Here is a 15,689-nt window from a genome sequence, read left to right on the forward strand (position 1 = left end):
AACTAGATCCTGTTCTATTAAATAGAAACATGGATCTAAGTGCTAGTGCTCTCGCTTACATTCAGCGTCTTCCTCTTCAATAAACTAAAGCTCACTGGTGAGTACTTTCTCTATGTCTAAAAGCTATTAGTATCTAAGTAATGAGATTCTAGTGGAATCTTCTGGTAATGTTAATTTTTAAGTGATTTTTGCTATAGGGTACATTCACTCACCAGAGAGACAGAGACAGAAAGCAAGAAATTACCTCGTGGGGATGACCACACCCCAATCCCTTCTCCTCTTGGAATTTTAGGCACGTATGTATACATACCCTGAGTGAGTTTCAAGTCACCAGGTCTGGACTCAAACTGTTGTCAACCACATTAAGAGTCCAGCGCCTTAACTACTATGCCACCTGCTGGCTTCCCAAATCTGGTACTCTTTGGATTCTGATTACAGACAAGCTAGTCAAAGGCACCACAAGGTCACAAGGTGTCACTGGTCTGGAGAAACAGCAAAACACTGTTACTATTCCATAGGGCATAAAAAGTAAAAGTGGCCTCTCCCCTAGAAATAGGTCAAACTAGTTTTTTGGGGGAGAGATTTCTGCTATAGGGCATGTGTGCTCACTGGACATTAACAGAAGGGAACCCCCCCTCGTGGGGGGTGGCCATGACACATTCCCTGCTCCTGCATTCTTCTCTTGGGATTTTGGGCACGCCCACACACATGCTCTGCATGAGTTTTAAACCTACGTCTTTAAACTACTAGTAAGTATCCTTAAAATACTAGTAAGTAGTTGGTTTTGTAACACATGTGGACAGTGGAAGGAAGTCTTCATTGGAGTAAGATGGCTGCCTGAGTTCCTCTGTATAACCTATTTCTTTGGCACCTAGAAGTCCTATCTGCAATAAAGAAAATTACCATGTCATTCACCCCAAACTGAGTATCTTAAACTTTATAGCATCCCTTTCTCTTTGAGGTATAAATAACACACAAACAAGCCCAAGCAACAACTCTCTCAAAGCACACACACCTATGTTGAAAAACCATTTATTTCACTGGAAAGAAAAAAAAGTGATCCAATTCTATAGGTCTACTTTTGGGCCAAAAAGAGACCCAAGAGCAGTGACACTTCACCAAAGTCATTCCCAAATCCAACACCCACTGGAAGCAGGAGGCAGGAAGGAGACTATAGCCCCCACCAGTTTCTGCACACAATGAGGCCTGCTGGGAAAACAAAACATGAATGGGAAGCTACAGAAGTATTGAAGGATATGAACAGGAAAATGGGCAGGAGACAGGTAAGGGTCCAAACTTAGCAAGGTAAATTAAGGTCCACGGTTCCTGAGGGACTCAACGCACACAGCCGAGAATGTCCCGGAGATGGGGTACCACGAAGGGTGTATTCTCATGCACAACTGCAGCTTGGAATTTCAGCCCACACACATCCCACCTGAAAGAGAGCACAATACAGGGACTTTACAGCAAAGCTCAAAAGGGCTTTTCCACTTAAAACTTTTTTAAAAATCTTAAAATTTGATAATATTCCTTTTCAGTTTACTTTTATCTTTGCCCAGTATCATCATAATCTCTAAAAGTTAAAAAGTACTCAAGGCCAGAATAAATGGGGAGGCTAAATAACCCTAGACTAAGGCCTTTCTATAAATTAGTGAATCTTCTTTCATTAGTGTAGGCAAAGGCATTCCGTTGCTCTTGATGTTAACATCAACATTCCTCAGAGAAGGTTAATTCCATATCACAAACTGCAACTGGAGGACAGGAAAAAAGGAAAGGTTCCAGTTAGCTCTCTGTATTAAAAAAAAATATCAACAATACCTTTCAGTCTGCAACAGTCCAAGATCAAAAGCCATTGAAAGTATGGTCAAAAAGTTAACATCAACTGAACAAATTTCTAAGACCTGAGGACATGCAACACTAACTAGGGAGGCAAATAACTTTTAAGAGGTGGTGTTGAAGGATATGTATAAACTACACATCAAATTGCATTCAAGGTTCCTTTTCCAGCCTAGTCAACGATTTCCTACCCAATGATCCTAGGCAAGTCACATATCTTCTGCTTTAACTGAAAACATGACAGATTATCACCTATACTGTTACTACAGGATTAAGAATCAAGGGTAATGCCTAGGAAATACTGAGGAGGTTACTGAAAAACTAGGTGTTGGGAACTACACTTTAGTTTAACTATAATCTCAAACACCTAGAGCAAAAAGCCGGTGAGCATCAGAAGAGTATATATTCAAATAGAGCCAAAAGATCATAAGGCTCCAAGTGTACAGGAGAGGAAAAAGCCAGAGGACTCACAGATGGCTCAAGAGTATTAAATGCTCAAAGCAAATGACAGGAAGATGGAGTGCTCTACTTATGGCAAAACTCCCCATCCTGGATTTCAATATCAACTACCAAAGAGTAAAATTAACAGGTATGCGGTGCATACTTACATCACCACATACCCTAAAAAAGTGAAGGATGTCAAACCGAGCACTGTGTGATCAGGTTTTTAAAAAATAAATAAAGTACTAGGCTGTTACAGAACAGATTTGAAGAGATATAGCAATGGAGTGGTTACTCTTCAAGGAATCAATCTGAGCAGAAAAATTAGATTTTGGAAGTCTATGTCAGGCTTCCTTGAACTTTATAAAAGAAAACAGGTTTTCTACTTCTCTCCTCCAACTCACCATCAAATAAATTTTATAAAACTCATAGGGAATGAACTATGCAGGATGTCAGAAACACACAAGATTAAGATGATGTCATATGACTAATCTTCATAGTAACTGGACCTGCGCAGTGATGACCAGTTAACTACAGTTGTAAAACTTTATGATTAGAGGTCATATCAGACCTTCCACACAAAACAAAGCAGAACAAAACAGAAACCCTTAACACCTTAATTAGGTTGCACATCTAGAAAACTCAACAAAGGCTCTGAGAACCAGCACACCTGAGTCTGAATTCTAGGTCCCATGTTCAGTTCAGTAACACATAGGTGTGATCCAAGTTACAATAGCACACCATTCTTTGTTTTACTAGGCACAAATATGAGCAAAATCAGATTGACTCCTACTACCAGGAGACTTAAAAAAAAAAATAGCCATGAGGGTCAGTGACTTTTACAATTTTCAAAGGTAAGCAATGAGAACTTCTTCCTAGCCTCTGAACCATGCTAGTAACCTTATCCTAACCCTGCGAAAGCAAGCAAGCAAGCAGGGCAGCCTAACTGAGCCCTTTAGGCTGCAGGAGAGATGGCAAAACCAGAACAGAGGACACCCCACCGCTCTCACCTCAAGCTTTAAAAGGCTGAGTACCGCGCCCGATCCGCATACTGCTCCCGCTCATACCGGGCCATGTCGTACAGGGAATTCCGCGCGGCTGCTGAAGCTTGGGACAACTCACTCTCATGCCCGTAACCGTAGCCCTCTCCAACAGTAGGGACGGGGGCTGTAGCGCGACGCAGGGGGCTCCGATCCCGCCCGTAATATGAAGAGGAAGCTGCAGTACCAGCAGCAGCGGCTGCTGCAGCAGCAGCAGCGGCTCCTGAGGTCGGCAACAGGTGTCTATCGTAGGGATCGAGAGAGGTGGAGGTGAGGTGGTGACTGGTCATGGCTGTGTTCTGGACTTGTGGCAGCTGGGACAGGGTCTGCTCTGCATAATTATATGCAGCGGCAGGTAGACACGCCCCTGCCTCCTAGGACCACGGCCGCCGCTGCGTCATAGGACCGGGCAGCACGGCAGCGCTTGTAGTAGGCATCGAGCGCTCCGTATGCGTTGTTGTAATACAATGAATCCCCATAGCTCATGGTGTAAGGCGTACGCACTGCTCCATATTGCTCATTATATTGCTCGGTCAAGTCTGCCACGCGGCCCGAACGATCTATTGGACACTCTTTGGACCAGTGCCCCTCTTTCCCGCACCGATAGCAGCCGCTCTGGTCTCCCATCCCGGGCGCAGTCCTAAGCCGGCTGGTGGACAACTGCACGTGCATTCGTTTGCCTTGAAGAAACAGACGCAAGAAGGATTGCTATCACTCTTAGTCATAGTCCCAGCCCCTACCCCAGACACTGGTCACAGCATTGGCTTTCCCTAGACAACTCTTGATGCAGGACTCAACTGCTTCCAGATTAGGGGAGGAAAAAAATTTTAAAAAAACAAACAAACAAACAAAAAAACAATAATAAGGCCAAACAAGAGATTCAGTATAATGACCTGATTTCAGGCAAAGATTAGATGAAAAAATGCTTCAGCTATAACACTAGTTTAATGCATTAAGAAACTATCTTTGATCGAAAAAAAAAAAAAAAAAAGCATTTCATCTTTTGCCAAGGCAACTGTGGGCAAAAATCTACTACAAACAGTGGCCCAATGTCAATCCCAAACAAGTTTCTAATACCTCCAATCTTGACTATCAAGACTAATTTCATTAAGTCAAAGAATATAAAGGCTAGTTTTTATATTCTAAGAATATAAAACCCAAGAGAATGCAAGTAAAAACTAAAGTTACTGCCAGGGCCAGCAGGTGGTGTGGTGTTAAGGGTGCTTGACTCCCACGTGGTTTACCACATTTCAAGTCCCAGACCTAGTGGCTTGCTGTCTCACTTTCCCTCTTGCTAATTACCTCTAAGGTCAAATTTAAAAATTAAGTTAAATAATTCTTAAAAACAAAAACTTAAGTACCGCCACTAAAGAATGATCTAGGTTTGATCCATGTTGAGTATGATAGCAAGTTTCAAGGTAGATTCCATGAATAGGAAAGGCTGGGAAACACAAAAAACGTTGAAGACCGGCCTTCTTCATCAAACTGGATCCTTTAAATTGCTGGTTCTAACAATCACTCTTTAACAAGGACCTTTAAAAGCTGACAGCTAATTTTAGTGATGTTTGCCCAATCCCTCTGAAGGGCTCAAGGAAAACAGGACACGCTATTCACAAAGTGTCTCAATTTTTAGAAAGACTGTTAAAAAATATTGGAACAAAAAAGAGGAATGAAGGTAGAGAATAATCAGAATAATATAAAAACATGTTTATGCATGTATGTTTATGTGCTCTGCCAGGCTTGGACCACATGGTAGCCCTGGATTTGATTCCAGTCCAACCTAAAGGCTGGGTATGGTAGGGTGCACCTGTAATCTCAGAGACACAGGGAGGCCGAGACAGAGGATCATGAACTCAAGGTGGACTGTCAACAACTGAGACTGTACCTTAAAAATCTTAGAGAGGGACCAGCAGTTGGCATAATGGCTATGCTGATGAACTCCCACGTAGTCTACCGTGGTTCGAGTCCCAGACCTGGTGGCTTAAACTCACATTGGGCACGTGTGCACGTATGCCCAAGATCCCAAGAGGAGAATGAAGAAGAAGGGATTGTGATGTGGTCATCTCAACCTCCCGAGGGTTAGGGGTGATTTCTTGCTTTCTGTCTCTGTCTTTCTGGCAAGCACACGCACCCTATAGCAAAAACCTCTTGGAAGAAAGAAAAAAATCTAAAAAGAGCTGGACAAGGTGGCACACATTTGCAGCACCAGCTGGGGGTTTTAGGAAGGAGGATTGTAACATTTCAAGACTGTCTATAAACAAAACAAAACAAACTTCTGAATAACCGAAACACTCCCCTCCCCAAAAAAGGAAAAACCTTTTGGGAAGTTTTACGTTTCTTCACAGAAGCAGAATCTACCTAAGTCACAAATGGTTTACTGTAAGCAAATTTCAGAAGGGATTCAAATCTAGAAAAAAAAAAATCTTCCAATTCAACTGGTTATGATCCTTCCAAACATAGTTATCCAAGAAGTGAATGGTTAAGACTCAAGGGATGTCAACAAATGAATTAGAGAAAGTGGAAATTTTACCTATAAAGTTAGGTTTTGGGAAACTAGAGAATACAATGGTGAGGGAAGAAGTGGACTGAAAAGACCAAAAAAAAAAAACAAACAAAAAAAACCCCCAAAACCCAAAAAGGTCCCAGTTTAAAGATTATATCTGGTGGGACCAGCAGTTAGCATAATGGCTATGTTGCTGGGATCCCATGTAGTTGACCGCGGTTCGAGTCCCGGATCCGGTGGCTTAAACTCACGCTGGGCACATGTGCATGTGTGCCCAAAATCCCAAGAGGAGAATGGAGGAGAAGAGATTGCAGTGTGGCTGTCCCCCGCGGGGGTGATTTCTCACTTTGTCTCTCTGGCTAGCGCATGCACCCTGTAACAAAAACCTCTCCAAAAACAAAGATTTTATCTGGTAAATTCTAGTTGCAGGTTATCAAAAGAGCTAAGATATGCAATTAAGTACTTAAGTGTCTTAAAGTACTAGTCTATGTTTCTGGCATCTGCCAGGGGGGCCATTATGGCACCTAACAAAACCAGAAAAAAACAAGTACAACCAAGAAACAAATTGTTCTCATTCAAGACATAAATGTCATTAATTAATGCCCTAATCTAAGGTTCTCTTAATACTAAAGCAGGTAAAAAAAACTCAATCTTTGTAGTTATCTATTTGATTTTAAGTGGGCAAAAAAATGTAGGGAATATACCCAACACTGAGAAACTAAGAGCAAAGCAACTACCCTAATAAAAACCACTACTCATGGGCCAGAGGTGGTGTGGAGGTTAAGCAAGCTGGCTCCTACATGGCTGACAGTATGGTTCAAGTTCCAGACCTGACGGCCTGAAAAATCATACAGGGCACATGCACACGTGTGCCTAAGATCCCACTAGGAGAATGTACTGCAGCATGGCCATCCCCCCAGAGGGAAGGATTTCTCACTTTCCCTCTCACACTCTCTGGTGAGCACACACATCTTATAGCCACACACACACGCCCCCCCAAAAATTAAATAAAAACTAAAATAGGGCAAAAATAAATAGGCATAGGTTAGCATAGCATCAATGTATTTAGAGGTTAGATGCCCAGAATTATGTTACATTGTAAGGCTCATTTGTCCTGACTCAAGACTACATAATCATACCCTTACACAAGTAACAGCTACAAGGAGACATCACTTCTTAGGAATGGGTTTGGGTTTAAATGTGCAAGTGTGTCCAAAAAATAGGTATCACACTACAAACTCTCAACAAGAGCAGTTTTTGCTCTCAATTAAGTTGTTGACAAAATAACTCTCAACTCACCAATTAAAAAACGAAAGCAAACCAGACCCAAGAGATCTGAGACCTTAATAATGCATAGCAATGCCTGTGACACAGGGCACTTATTACATGAGAGAATGATGATTGGACCTGTAAGTCCCAATTTAAAGGAAATAAACACCAAAGATAGCAGCAATGACTCTCAAAAAGAGAGAGTTCACCCAGGGAAAAAAAATCAGCCACTACCTTGTTCATGCTCACATGGTCAGAACATAGCTCTGAAATGCAGCAAGGAGTTGTGGGAATACCCAATAATTTGGAAGTTAATTACAACCAAAGGGAAAAGGCTCTTTATGACACTGGGGATTCAAAAGGGTGGAAGAAGAGAGTTCAGCTGGCAACTCACCATGGTTACCAGCTCCTAACTGTCACAGGAATTTAGACTTTAACAAGACACCTTCTGAAAAACAGTTACAATCAAAATCATCACCCATCCTGCCCTCCAGGTATAAAAACCAAGGGATGTTAAAGTCCACCCCCAAACCAGTAAAAAGGACATGCTACTGGCCCCCAAAATCCCTCCTCCCCAGAAATTCCTGAAATCAACTTAATTCTAGAGTAGCCTTATCCTCAAAGAGCAGCCCCCGGTACAAATGTAATGCCAAAGGAACAAAAATTGTAATGTTTTAAAGACCAGTCACATTTACTGAGAAGTTAAGAGTTAGGAGGTTAAGGTAGGGGAGTTGAACAGATTATGCTGCCAGGTTATCACTTAAAACAGCTTTTGCCAGATTCTTCGTGTATCGAATTATGCAGTAATGCTGATACTGCCCTAAGGCCATAAATTCAGTGAAGCATTTTGCAATGTGCTCTAATAAGAAAAAAAAATTTAAAGGAAAGAAACAAAAAAGATAAAGAAAAATGGGGGAAAAAAACACAAAACAAAAACAAAAACAAAACATAGTTTGAAGTCTTCGGAGGAAAGGATTTCTGCACTGTAGCCCTAAGGGCTCCAAATCAAAGTGTTTTTTTTCCTCTCCAAGACTTGATGTGTCTAAGGTAAAGCCCCTAAATCCCATGCAGTCTCCCTTTTAAGAAGTTCATCACCCATACTAAATCCTTCACTATGGGCCAGCCAACAACAGTATCTCTACCCCAAACTCCTTTTACTTATCCATCTATTTTCTACACATAGCCTAGTGTTCAGCCCTCTATCTAATGAAGGTGATTCACCTTGAAACTCTGTGTTATCAAGGCCCCTGATGGCCTCCACTGCATCCTCTGCCCGCTCCATATGTACGAAGGCATAATCTTTCACGATGTCACATTCAATAACTGGACCATACTCCTCAAACTTGGCACGAAGCTCTTTGTTGGTACAGGTGGGACTGATGTTGCCCACGTGCAACTTTGTCGAGGTTTTGCTCTTATTCTTGCTAGCTTCCACATTGATGTTCACTCCGTGCAGCTTGTAGTGATGCAGGTTGCGTATGGCATCCTCAGCTGCAGTTTTGTCTTCTATGTGCACAAAGCCATAGTTCTTAATGATGTCACATTCAAGCACTTTTCCATACTGCTCAAAGAGTGAGCGGATCTCCTGTTCTGTGGCCTCCCTGGGCAGGTTTCCAATGAACAGCTTCACCATCTCGAAAACAAGCCTGAGAGGGAAGAAACAAGACTTCTAACAGAAGACCTTAGGCCCACATTAGTCAAAAGTATGATAATATTGCCATCTCTTTTCACTAAAGCAAGTTATTTCCAATTAGTTTTCTCTCAGATGCCCGCAGGCACATTTTTGCACAAAGAGAAGTGGGAGTGAGATAAGTAGGCCTGCTACAGAACACTCTCCAGAACCTGTAAGATTGTAAAGACTAAATACGGAGACCCTTAGACAAAAGGTATGGTAAGGGCTGGATACCTTCAAATAGGAATGGAGATTAAGGTATCAAAATCCCAATGCCTCCTCCCCAGAAATTCCTGAAATTAGCGTTTTAATTCTAGAGTGGCCTTATCCTCAGAGAGCAACCCACTGGTACAAATGTTAATACCAAAGCAACAAAAATTGTAACCCTTTAAAGATCAGTCACTTTTACTGAGAAGAGATAGGGGGGTTAGGGTGGGGGAGCTTAAAAGATTATGCTGCTAAAGGTTATCATTTAAAACAGCTTTTGCCAGATTCTTCGTGTATCAAGTAAGCATAAATCAAGAGCTGAGGTGAGGCTTTTCTATACACCGAAAACAGAAAAGTCTAATTTTTATGCTTGCTGACTGCTTAAAATTATGAATTGACGCTTCCTCGTAGTAACCGAAAAAGCCACCATTTCCGGAAAAGTGGGCCTTGTAATAGCTTCATTCTAGGTTGCTGTTGAAAGTAGTGAACGAGCGACTTGGATAGACATCCAAGCTTGGAAGGAACAGGAAGTGATGGAGTGGGGAAACGCCTCTCTTCGAGTACTGTCCTGCTATAGAATGGAGAAATGTGGCCAGGAAGGGTGTTTCTAATTCGTTAACTACACAGCAATGTCTAAGGGCCTGAGTAATCTTTGAAACGGGGTTGTAATTGCTAAGCCTAAGAAAATCGCGGTTATCTTGACGGTAACCTGGAAGCAGGAGGCCGAGTCAAATTTGGCCAACGGGCAAAGCAAGGTATTCTCTGGGGGGGGGGCTGCTTCTGGCTTACCGCGTTAAGTTTGGCTCTTAGTAACTGATGCGTAACCTGTGACCCCACTGGCACAACCCCAAAGCACAAAGGACTGGGATAAAACTTAAGAGTAAAAGGTCAGTAGAAGGGCTTGGAATCGCTCACCCGCACAGAATTCAGCAGCGCTTCTTCCTCGCGGCGCGGACGCTTCTGACAAAACGCTAAAATGGCGGCGGCCGCAGCAGTGACTGGTAGATGGGGGAGGTGAGCCTACAACCAGATTGGCCATTCAATAAAGCAAAAGGCAGGCGTTCCTGCAGATCTTCTTCCTGATTGGTTATCACGAACGCCAATTACCTGAGAGGCCAGGAAGAGGTGGAAACGTCAGTAACCCAGGGACTGTTTTGCGAAAGCCAATGACCACCAACCTCAATAAAACCGAAGCTACTGATTGGGTAAGAGGTAAGCGTGAGGGCGGGACTACAAACGTGGGCTTCGCCAGCAGGGAGCCGCCCGCCATTAAGCAGAGCGAGGTAGGGCGCCGTTGCGCCAGCGTTTAGCTTTATGGCGCCAATTTTGCTAAGCCTCAACATTTCGCCATTTCCACATGCATACCCTCACAGTATTCCACCTTACACTATCACAAAATTATTCCCTCCCAAACGTCACCCCCCTCGCAGCCAGGGTCCTGTGAACAATAGCTTTCGCAGACAACGGACGCCAGGTAAGAAAAACAGCGAAGTCGCCCACTAGAGAAAATCAACCCTCTTCAGCCAGCAGCCCACACCATTAGGAGTCCAGGAGCTCCCCCAAAATAAAAACTACTTTAATAGGTGGCGAAAAGAACTCTGAAAACTGTCAATGGGCCAGCGCCAAAGGGTCCAACAGTAATGGCCTTGAGCAGTAAAGACTGGCTCGAGACTGCACTATTCAGAAGGCACTAGGCATCAGCTTCTCACGGTCCAAGATGAAGAAATTTCTGTGTAACCATGAAGACTGAAAATATACCCACCCCCACCCCGCCATGAGAAAAAAACTGGAGCTGCAACTTTTGTTTTGTTTTATTTTATTTTATTGGGCGCCATCTACCACAGCTGTATGCTTAAACCCCTTAAATTTGGAGGGAAGAGCCTAGTCACAACCAGCTAAAAACAATACAATTAAAATAACATTCTCCAGAGGGTCCAACTCCCTCACCAAATTTTCTTTCTCATCCTTGGGTTGCTTCGCATAATCCCATATTCATTGAGCAAGCAACTGTAGTCAACACCATTTGCAAAGCAGCTTTCAAAGAGGAAGTTAAAAGGAGGGGAAGGGGTGCTGGATAGAAGAAAAACAACAGGTTAAAAGTAGTGAACTGTTTGAGGAAAGAGATTATCAGCAGTAGCGATGACTCAAGTATATAGAACATACATCATCCAAAGCAGACATAAAGAGAAAAGTAGAGAGAGTGTTTCATAAGAAAAGCTGAAGTCCAGATCTCTGGGAAAAGGAGCCCAGTGGTAGAAAACTGGTCTAGAACTTGTTCTAGGGTGAAAAAAGACCTACACTTACAGATGCAGTGAGTGGTCACTAAATCTTGGTCCATTTCATTGTGTTTAGATCTTGATACACCTCTTGAGACTGAGTAAAGATCACGGGATCAGTGATAAAAGAAAACCAATTGCAGGGCCACAAAAGCATGACAGTTAAGGCAGCTGGATCCTACAAGGCTGTATGGTTCAGAACCAACAGCTTGAAAAACATGCCAAGCTTATTTGCCCAAAAATTCTAAGGGATTGCTGCATGGTCATCCTCCCCGGGGGGGTACTTTCTCTTCTCTACCCCACCCAACCCCAGGGCGAGTACACAAATCCCATAGCAAAAAAAAAAAAAAAAAAAAAAAAATCCCTGTTAAGAGTCAGCCATATGTGCCCTTTGAAGGAAGCCAGAATTTGGAGGTGATCACAACTGGTATGAAGACAAGGAAAACATGGTGTGGAGCCACTAAGTAGCCTGGTGATTGAGGCACACTGGACTGGACTCCTACATGGCCAACTGCAGTTTGAGTCCTGGATCTGGTAGCTTGAAAATCACATCAGATATGTGTGCATGCATGCCCAAGATCTGAGAAAAATGGAGAAAGGACTGTGGCTTGGCCCCCCCCCCGCCCATGATTTCACACTTTCCCTCTCATCTGTCCTCCCCTCCTCCTGCCTATAAGCACAAGCACCCTCAGGCAAAAACCTCTAAATAAAATAAAGAACTCACACTGGGCACATGTGTATGAGTGCCCAAGATCACAAAAGAATGGAGAAGGGATTGTGGTGTGGCCATCCCATGGGGAGTGATATCATCCACCCATGGGGGTGACAGAAGCACCACATCCTATAGCAAAAAAAAAAAAAAAAACACATACAGTGTGAGCCTCTCATCTTTGATCTTACAGATTTTTAATGTCATGGTAGTCCTGGGGATGAACTTATTTTAATTCCATTTGTTCACAAACCTTTTTGAAGTCCCCTCCTGTCATCACAGGATGACTCTTCAAGGCTGTGTGCAGATTATCAAGACCACTGACTTTCTTATGTTCCTAAACACCTAATTACTTGATTTAACTTCTGAAAGCTCACTAGACCTAGTTACATTTCCATCCACAAACTTGTCCAATGGAATGAACCACATTATATCATTCCCCAGCTTGCTTTTACTAGAGGGCATGTGCCAGAGAGAGGGAAAGGAGAAAGTAACCCCAATGGGGAATGGTAATGCCACCATCTCTCCATTTTTTCAGGATTTGGGATACACACACATGCACCCAGCATGTTTCTCAAGTTGCAGATCCAGGATTCCAACCATGTAGTCGGCCATGTGGAATCCAGCCGCCTTATCTACCAGGCCACAGAACTTGCCCTCCACATTTTGAGGACCAGCAGATGGTGCAGTAGTTACATCATTGAAATCCAACATGGTTGACCACAGTTCTAGTCCTGGACCTGGCAGCCTGAAACATGCTGGGCACGTGGGTGTGCATGCCCAAAATCCCGAGGAGACTGGAGAAGGATTGTGGTGTGGCCATCCCCACTAGGGGATAATTCTCCATTTCTGTCTATCTCCATCTCTCTGGCAGGCACATGCACCCTATAGCAAAAATCTCACTTAAAAATTTAAAAAACTTTTTTTTTGGGGGGGGAGAGGTTTTAGCTATAGGGCACATACGCTCACCAGAAAGAGAGAGACAGAAAGTGAGAAATCACCCCCAAGGGGATATGGCCACACCGCAATCCCTTCTCCTCCATTCTCCTCTCGGGATCTTGGGCACGCATGCACACGCGCCCGGCGTGAGTTTTAAGTCACCAGGTCTGGGACTCGAACTGCAGTCAACTACATGAGAGTCAGAGACATAGCCATTACGCTAACTGCTGGTTCCCCCCCCAAAAAAAAAATTTTTAACTGGGGGAAAAGCATTCATACTCCTCTCCCTGTACTATGAGACCCAATCCAACCTGGCTCTTGCCAAAATCTCCCAGCCCGTTAAACTACCACCTCCCCTGCTCTTTACGTTCAAGGCACACTGGCCTTGTCCCAAACTCATTCACACTGGAATATTCTTCAGGTCTTTCATTGGCCACACGACCTAAGAAAGCCCCTACTGCAACTATACCATGATCCCATGTCATTTTTCCACATACTTACCATCATTTGATATCCTGTTTTTTGGTTCATCTTCTGACCTTCCCGTCCCCAGCAAATACCTATTCTACAAGGGAAAGACTTCTTATTCCCCATTATACCACATACGCCCAGCATTAGACCCGTGCCTGATACTCAAATATTTGTTGACTGACTGACTGACTGAATGAATGAATGAATGAATGAGTTAACTTCTTGATAACCAAATGAAGGGAAAAACCTTTGGATTTCTATTCAGTATCAAGACCCTCAACACTCAGTACTGAAAACACAACACATATCACACCGAGTACACTTTCTCATCTCCCTCAAATAGAAAAGCAGGTACCCTAAAGCCAGCAGCATCCTATAACAGCTTCTGATTACCATGACAAATTCAACACAATGAAGCTTTAAGTAGAGAGGTTTGTAGCTCCAGTCTTCATACTGATGTTCATCTGGGAACTAAATACCTCTTAGAAAATATTAGACATTTTTGGGACCAGCAGTTAGCATAATGGCTATGTCGCTGAACTCCCATGTAGTCAACCACGGTTCGAGTCCTGGACCCAGTGGCTTAAACTCACGCCGGGCGCGAGTGCACATGCCCAAGATCCCAAGAGGAGGATGGAGAAGGGATTGCGGCATGGCCATCCCCCCGGGGGGTGTCTGCCTCTCTGTGTCTTTCGGGAGAGTACACACCCCCTGTAGCAAAAACCTATCCCCCCCACAAAAAAAAAAAAATTAGACATTTTTAGAGGCCAGCAGGTGACATGGTAGTTAAAGGCACTGGACTCCCACATGGCCAACCATGGTCTGAATCTCAGACCTGGTTGCTCACTTTCTTCATTTTCTCTCTCTCGTCAAATTAAAAAATAACAAATAATAATAATAATAAATAAAATTGTTTTTTTTTTTTAAGCCACATTGTCTGGAACTTTGTAGACACCATTTGAAAGATTCTTTTGAGATATTTTTGCTATAGGGCATGTGCGTTCACCTGAGAGAAAGTGAGAAAGTACCCTTCATGGGAGATAGTCACACCACAACCTCTTCTCCATTCTCCTCTAGGATCAGTTACATAGGCGCACACACACCCCCACAAGGGTTTCAAGCCACTGGATCCAGAACTCACATTATGGTCAGCCATGTGCTAGTCCAGCCCTTTAACCACTATACCACCTGCTGGCCCCTACATTTGAAAGATTCTTAATTTGTTTGGTGTTTTTTTTTTTTTTTTTGGAGAGTTGTTTTTCTTTGTTTGGTTTTTGTTTTGTTTTGCTATAGGGCGCGTGCGCTCACCAGAGAGAGACAGAGACAGAAAGCAAGAAATCACCCCCCAGGGGGGATGGCCACACTGTGATCACTTCTCCTGTTCTCTTGGGATCTTGGGCACGCAAGCACACGCGCCCGGCGTGAGTTTTAAGCCACCAGGTCTGAAATACGAACTGCGGTCGACTACATGGGAGTCCAGCGACATAGCCATTACGCTAACTGCTGGTCCTGAAAGATTCTTAATTTGTTAACCAAGCTACCAAAGCTGGCAGAGCTCTTAAGAAGTAAAGTGACTTGTACAAAGTCATTTAGAGAGCTAATGTGTTATCGGAGCTAAGAATAAATATGTATTCTGGCTGCAGATCTTCAACAAAACAGGTAATATCTGTGTTTATAATTGAGATGAGAGAATCTAGACTCTATTTTTTGCCATAGGGCACATGCGCTCACCAAAGAGGGATGGAAAGTAGTGAAACCACCTCAGTCAAGAGGACTGGCCATACCACATTTCTTTTCCCCTTTCTCCATTCTCTTGGGATTTTGGGTGCACTCACCCAGTATTCTTTTTTTCCTTTTAAGATTTCTGCCCTGAGGCATATGCACACAGTAGAGACAGAGAGGGAAAGTAATGTTATCACTTCCCAGGAGGATGGCCACACCACAATCCCTTCTTCATTGTCCCCTTGGGTTTTTTTATTATTTTTATTTTTTAGGTTTTACTATTGGGCGCATGAGAGACACAGAGAGGGAAAGTGAGAAATCACCACTAAGGCAGGATTGCCATACTGCAATCCCTTCTCCATTCTCCTTTTGGGATTTTGAACACACATGCACACATGTGTGACATTGACTTTCAAGCAACCAGGTCTAGGACTTAAACTGTGGTCAGCCATATAGGAGTCAAGCACCTTAACCACCACGCCACTTGCTGCCCCACCTCTCAAGATTTGGGGCACACATGCACACAACACCCTGCATGACTTTTCTTCTTTTTTTGTAGAGGTTTTTGCCTTAGGGCATGTGCGCCTGCCAGAGACACAGAGAC

General features: G+C 43.4%; 1 protein-coding gene across 1 annotated transcript in view; it reads right to left on the reverse strand.

Annotated features, from left to right (window-relative positions):
• Positions 1-1,016: 1,016 nt before the first annotated feature.
• Positions 1,017-15,689, reverse strand: part of RBM14 (RNA binding motif protein 14) — a 34,903-nt gene continuing 20,230 nt past the window's right edge. Inside the window, 6 exon segments of the mRNA XM_027769430.1 lie at positions 1,017-1,435; positions 3,288-3,670; positions 3,672-3,997; positions 8,311-8,735; positions 8,915-8,931; positions 9,884-9,988. Coding sequence (XP_027625231.1) covers positions 3,296-3,670; positions 3,672-3,997; positions 8,311-8,735; positions 8,915-8,931; positions 9,884-9,988 — 1,248 coding nt within the window. The 3' untranslated portion in view covers positions 1,017-1,435; positions 3,288-3,295.

Source organism: Tupaia chinensis, unplaced genomic scaffold (assembly GCF_000334495.1).
Source record: "Tupaia chinensis unplaced genomic scaffold, TupChi_1.0 Scaffold149501_1, whole genome shotgun sequence".
Taxonomy (NCBI): domain Eukaryota; kingdom Metazoa; phylum Chordata; class Mammalia; order Scandentia; family Tupaiidae; genus Tupaia; species Tupaia belangeri.